The sequence below is a fragment of the Merops nubicus genome, unplaced genomic scaffold (assembly GCF_000691845.1).
Source record: "Merops nubicus isolate BGI_N331 unplaced genomic scaffold, ASM69184v1 scaffold37562, whole genome shotgun sequence".
Lineage (NCBI taxonomy): Eukaryota > Metazoa > Chordata > Aves > Coraciiformes > Meropidae > Merops > Merops nubicus.
This window is the reverse complement of record NW_008592247.1, coordinates 20,495-27,252: the sequence shown is the minus strand read 5'-3', so window position 1 is coordinate 27,252 and position 6,758 is coordinate 20,495. Positions and strand designations below refer to the sequence as shown.

Below are 6,758 nucleotides of genomic sequence, written 5' to 3'. Positions count from 1 at the left end.
AACCATGGTTGAAATGCAAAGATTAAATTTATTCTCATTATTTCACAAACCAGGGGAGCTCTGCAGCAGCCCACAGCTGGAGGCAGACAAGGAGGGACACAGGCATCATGGAGCTCAATTCTTCTTATGAATCTTCTTTCTGTTTTTCCTACAGATAACGTGTCAAGCACTCAGTGAATATTGTGTTTTTTCTTATTAATTGTAGGTTGATCCTTTTCTCAGATAAATAGCACGTCTGTACTAATTGCCACTTTCTTCATCTACAGATGCAGAGCCACGGTACTTGGTTTCAGTAAGACCAGCACGAGTTTCAAATAACAAGAAGTCTTGTTCAGGTATTTTATTATTACTTTATCTCTTTCTTAAAGTAGTTAAAGGAAGACAGAACCTTTTACTAGATATTTGTAACTGTAGGTGTCTGACTAGGCTGCACAACTTCCACAGTATTTCGTAGTCAGTGATAAGTGACATGTGTGGTGTTCAAAATACCACAAAGTACCTAAAGAATGTTCTTGTACAAAGCTCTTTAAGATGAGAATTGAAATTTAGAAGATTATTTTTTTGATGTTTAAAGAGATCACAAGTGGATGCAAAAAAAGGTAAAAGTTTTGAAATACAATGATGTGGTGTATTGAAGTTATTCCTCCCAAACTACCAGTGAGGATTCCTTCATCCACAGATCTGTTAATGCTTTTTTGTTTCTCACTGGAAAATAATTTGTGTCTCTGTGAGTGTACACAAATTATCAGGAATTGTGGTAAGAGTCTGAGCTGCTGCAATTTTAAATTTGCAATGAAAACTGGTTGCATTCTAGAAGAGACACTGAGGTTCAAACTGCAATTAATACAGAGGATTTTTATGGCTTATATTCATATAGATCAACATAGATGATCACCAAGGTAATTACTGGCAGTATAAATCACTGCAGTTTCTAACTGGGAACTAATGGCATAATAACATCATAATCAAATCATATATATAGGTCTTCCCAAAAAGTATAATTTCAAATTATATGAGAGCTTGTTTTTTCTTCTCTTTAAACCCCATGTGTTTTCCATGGTTCCTCAAAAATGATCAAGAAAGGGATTTTACTATAGACAGCAGATATGCTATATAGTTTGGTGAATCAAAAAGCTGTTTCTTTTAAGTTTACCTTTAAAAATAGAGAAAGAGTATAGCAACTGATCCAGAAACCAAGAAAATGATTCAGACATTTGCCCTTGTGGAAGTAGAATATATTCCACAGTATTTCAGAGCAAGTCATACTACCTCTTACGGGTAGAGTGGTTTTGCTTGTGGGGATTTTGTGGAGACATACTCATCATCAATATGAAAAGAAAACCCTAATTAACATTTCTAACTGCAAACACATGGATGGGTTGAAAATACAAATCAATCAGACCTGCACCAGGACTTGCTAAGTGAAGAGATACTAGGATTCCAAAGAAATTAAAAGAAAGTTACTCAGTTCTGTTTCACAAGAATGAAAAATACAACCCTTAGAACAGTGGCTTACAAACTTTTGGGAAATTTGTGGTCACCTGTACACTTTGGGGAGTTACACGTCCCTTGGATTTTTAAGATATGTAATGTGATGTAAAGAATAGATGAATTTCCTTTAATTAATCATGTTTCAAACACCATACATTCTGCTTGGGTTTGGAGCAGTCCAAAAAATACAGATTCAAAATAATTGCTCTAGATAATTTCTTCTTTTTCCAACTATTAGCTTTACACTTCATTCTGAGATGGAGGAGGAATGGTCTCCCTTTCTTTCAGATCTTTCACCTGCTTCAATGAGAAGCCAACAAGCAGATCACAGACTCTGTCTTTACCCCCTTTTTTAAAATAATACATTAGAAACAGCGACTATGAAAAAGAGAGAGAACTGTTGTATTTTTCCTTTCAGGTCTGGAAGAGAAGTAGGTCTTAATTTTCTTTGTTATCCAACTACAAAAGCTTCCCTCTACATAATTTAGGAGAGAAAAATTAACTTGGAATTGTACTTTTCTCATGTAGGTCGAAACAAGACTCAAAAGCCTCTGCAGCTGGTAGTTGGCACTCTCACCCCAACCTCTGTGTTCCTCTCTTGGGGCATCCTTGTCAACCCTCAACACGACTGGACAGCAACAAGTAACTGTGCTAGTGACAGGTAACAGAAAATTGTTTTCTGATGATGATCATTATTTAATTCAGTGTAGTTATCTGGTGTAGCTAAATTAAGTTTTACAGTAGACATTAAAAAGTTGGAAGCAATAGTTCTGAATGTGAAGTGAGTGTTCTCATTTAATCCAACAGTGCTTGTCAAGTCTTGTCTTAGATCTACAGCTGAATTACAACTCTTGCTATGTCACTGTAGATCTTAATCCAGTGGCCTTGGTTCATTCTTCATTTGTATCTGAATAAATGAAAAGAAACTTTGTTTAATCATAGGCAATATATTGGTTGAAAGCTGGCCAAATAGAAGTTAAATAAGTGTTTTGCTGTGCAAATGGTAAGGGAATGATGCCTTGTTTTAATCCTATTTGATTTTTGTTTCCTGTATTCAGTCGTATCGCTCCACTGCCTTCTTGATATTGATGCAGTATAGTTTTCATTAATTTCCTGTTGTAAGTAAAAGGTCTCTTCTACTGCAACATTTTTGTTTTGCTGTAATTCATGAATGAGTGGTACATGACCTGAGCAGCTCAGGAAAACTCACTGAGGAGCAGGTTGAGGAGAAGTCATAGTTCTGGTGAACTTCTCAGTCAAGTGCACCATTACATTTTTAGACAACTCTTGGCAAATCAATAAAATTCATCTGTTGCTATTATTGGATTTGTTAATACAGAGGTTTCCCCTGCTCTGTAATTTTGGTGTTCTCTTTGTAGCCTTCATTTTATGACAAAAGTTTGAAGCTCCAGCTTCATTTACCCAACATTTACCAAACTCAGCATCGTTTGGTAAAGCCAAGAAAAAACTTTGTGCACCCATGTTTAGGATACATCTACATCCATATCTGGGCTGCAATTATTATCTTTTTCAGTTTTTCATACATCTTTGCCTTACTGAGAACACTTCCCTCTATCTTTCTAATTTTTGTCTGCTCTATAGCTGTCTAATTTAGATTTGAAACTACTTACTTTGGTTATTGATAATAAAACTCCCATTGGTAACATTAAACTAGATCATGTTAGAAAAAACATTCCATGTAGACAATCTGATCTCTTTATTACCTCCCAAAAATTTTCGACTGACCCTTTTCAGACTTCAAAAATTTCTCATGAAGCAATTTGGATCTTCATCACCAACCAGAATTTCTAATGCTATTGAAAAAATAATGTTAATATTTATTAGGAAATTGTTACAGAGTATTGGTAGACAACCTGCTCTAGGTGAACCTGCTTTAGCAGAGTGGGTTGACTAGATGGTCTCCAGAGGTCCCCTCCAATCCCTCTGATTCTGTAATGTTAGAAAATGTCCAAGCACGTAATTTAATTGGATATTTTTCAATACAAATAAAGGCTGATTTAGGCTTAAATTTTGCTCTCTCAATCAAGAAAGAGATAAAACATTGCCTACAGCTAGAAATTGAAGAAATCAACTGATCTGATCACGGAGGAACCTCTGAAGTGTTCTGCTCACATAATGATTTTAGCATCATATTTACCATGGAACTTGTTTTTTCTACTTACTGTCTCAGCATCAAAGTTATAGCACCCATATATTGCCCTCCCTTTTAGTGATATGTTGTCAGGCTGTACTAAGGGCTGACCTATGTATTTCCTTTTTTGCCCACATAAGGGGACTTGCCTGTAAGAGTTGTATTATTCATTTATTTTATTTTTTTTATTATCTCCTTGTACTTCAACTCTAAATGCACATTGACACTTATGAGTAGCTAGTTTAAAAACACAAATCAAATTACAGTCATATGAAAGTATGGGTATATACCTACAAGCAGATTTTTATTTTGTAATCAAGCACAGCAATAAAGTTAATGGGGAAAAAAAATCACTTAAGTGGTGCTCTTATTTTGTTTACCTTTACTGCACCAAAATGATTGTGATTTGTATAAGTGATGAGAACATTTCCTCACGTGACCATGGTGGGTATTTCTATAATTTGGAGTAGAGATTGGATTCAAATATATTTCTAGTCAGTTATTAATCTATAATAATAATTTGAATGATAATTAGTAATGCATTACAAGAAAAATTTATGAAGTAGCCCATCCTTAGTAAGTCAGCGTTGTATTAGAAATGCAAGACTTAAAATCAGATAATGGACTTAACAAGTTTTGTATCTGTTGCAGGGGCAGTCCATGTACTTGATCCATTTTAATTTGGCATGTTCTTACTGTGGCATGTTGAAATGTACTATTAATCATCTTCAAGACTGTTGTACAATGACTAACCTCTAAACTTTGACACCAGAAGTATGCGGCAGTTATGATCTCTTAACTCAGTTCTGTCAGTTAATATCCCACCAAGTTTTAGATTTATAACTGTATGACCTGAAACAGGGTCACTGTTCTCAGCCTCAGATTTTACCACCTCCGGATGGACATTAAGCTTTTGTACAAATGTTGCATAATGTCAGCTAGTTGAATATGTTACTGACTCAGAAGATGAAAACCATACGGGACAGCATGGATATGTTGGCCAAGATTTTCTCTGGTGCAAGTCTGACCTCAGTGAGATAGTCCTTAGAAGATCAGGTTTTGTGAGCAAATGAGTTTTGAATAAAAGATGCCATGTTCTCAAAGAGCATTGATATCTTTTATTGCTTTGGAGAAATTATTCCTTGCATATTTCTGTACCTATTAAGTGCTGCTTAAGAAACTCTAATGAAAAAAAAAGTTCCTGTGCCATTTTTTGACAAACTATTCTGTGGCTGCTTAACACTCCAGTGGTTAAGGGCATAAACCAACGGAGTGCTATATATATTTCCTGCAAGATAACACCAAACCCTAATTCCTTGTGGAATTAAAGATAATTCATGGGTTCCGTTTGCATGGACCAAAGCTCTTTGTAAAGTCAAACTTTAAGGCCTCCTCGAAGTGTCTGTCATCTTTGGTCACAGCCTTTAGCAACAGAATGGAAAACAAAACAAAACAAAAAGACCCCAACCAAAAAACTAAAGCAATTAGTTTTACATAACTGATTGGAACTACCTCACACCAGAAAGGTTCCACCAACAGTCCAGAGCCAGCTTTCTCAGCAACTTTTTTTCTGACACCAATATGAGGCAGTTGATGAGGGGGGATGGCAAAGTCACGATAAGCTGCTGCATCATCATGTTTAGTTCCTCTTTTTATCTTTCCAAGAGTAGAAAAATCTATTTACTCTTTGCCTCTCAATGTTCAAACAACCATTAGATGACAGAGCTGTCAAAATAAACATACTAGAGCTATGTTTAGGGCTGAAAAAGAAAGTATAGACTCTCTTCTTTGTATGGCCTTTTTTTTTGGACATTCCTTTGGTTAGAACAACTCCCCAGCTCCTAAAAGGGAGCAGGAGGTGGAAAAAGGTGGGAGTTTGACCCTCAGTTATTTAGGAGGCAGAATAAACACAAAATATTTTTTCCATGCAAGACAAAACCAGATTTTGTAGATAAAATACTATATTTTGTTGTATTGAATAGAATTAAGGCCTCCTCGAAGTGTCTGTCATCTTTGGTCACAGCCTTTAGCAACAGAATGAAAAACAAAACAAAACAAAAAGACCCCAACCAAAAAACTAAAGCAATTAGGTTTACATAACTGATTGGAACTAGATTGTATAGAAAATAAGCATGCTTTCAGACACGTGAAATAGAAATTTGAAACCTGAAGGTATGGGGTTTTTTCATAAAATACATCTAAGTTAAGAACTTTGGCAAATTCACCTTTATGTCGCTTAAATTTGTCTTAAATGTCCAAGTGTCATATTTGCAAGTAGTACAGATTTTGAGTTTTACTTAATTTGTATCTCAAGTTTGTTTGTTTGTTTTTTAAAAAAAGTAAGAAAAAGGGTAAGAAAACTAGAGAGGAATCCACACTTACTCTGTGTTGTACAGAGAAGTGAAGTTTTTAAAACCCTAAATTCAGACAGATATGTGCCTGTGTCTCATTTTGTGCCTATTGACAAATCTGTGTTACTATGCAGCTGCCAACTTAATCATACTTTGTCTTGCAAATGTTGTAGAAAATATATTTTAAACTTAGCAGAATTCCTTAAGGATAACACTGCAGCATGTAAACTTTCTTAGTTTCAGGTGCTTTTGAGTTACTTCTGTGGGAATATATGCTAAAAACTTGTTTAAACATGGAAAGATTTGCTGCTGGTCAATCTCTCATTCTTCAGAACCTCTACATTTTCAATTAGTTTCAGTAGTTCTACTAAAGAGTTTAAGTGAAAAAAGTGAATGTATAAAAGTGAAAGCTAAATTGGAAAGTGCTTTGCAAACTTAACTGGTAGCCATTAGCAGTGTAATTCTTTCCATCTTTATATATATGTCAGTGTCTGTTACTTTAAAGTAAACTTGGCAATAAAAAGGAAACAATATAATCAACTTCATGTGCTGATTTGTGAAACACTCAGTATCTGAAAAAATGTAGTTCAAACCATTCCTTTTATTACTTTCTAACACTAAATGGATGCTGTGCTTCTAATGAAGTCTCACTATAAACATATAAATAAATGTCAGTTTATTGTAATAATCTATTTTTAAAACTCTAGTTATATTCCTATGCACAGAAATGAAATAAGTTTTACAGTCTTTTATGTATGCAACAC

General features: G+C 34.8%; 1 protein-coding gene across 1 annotated transcript in view; it reads left to right on the top strand.

The window, feature by feature from the left end:
- Positions 1-2,019: 2,019 nt before the first annotated feature.
- LOC103767966 (target of Nesh-SH3-like) overlaps positions 2,020-6,758 on the top strand; it is a gene marked incomplete at both ends in the record, with an annotated part of 24,672 nt that continues 19,933 nt past the window's right edge. The window contains one exon of the mRNA XM_008935098.1: positions 2,020-2,152. Within this exon, the coding sequence (XP_008933346.1) occupies positions 2,020-2,152 (133 nt within the window). The remainder of the gene's footprint in view (positions 2,153-6,758) is intronic.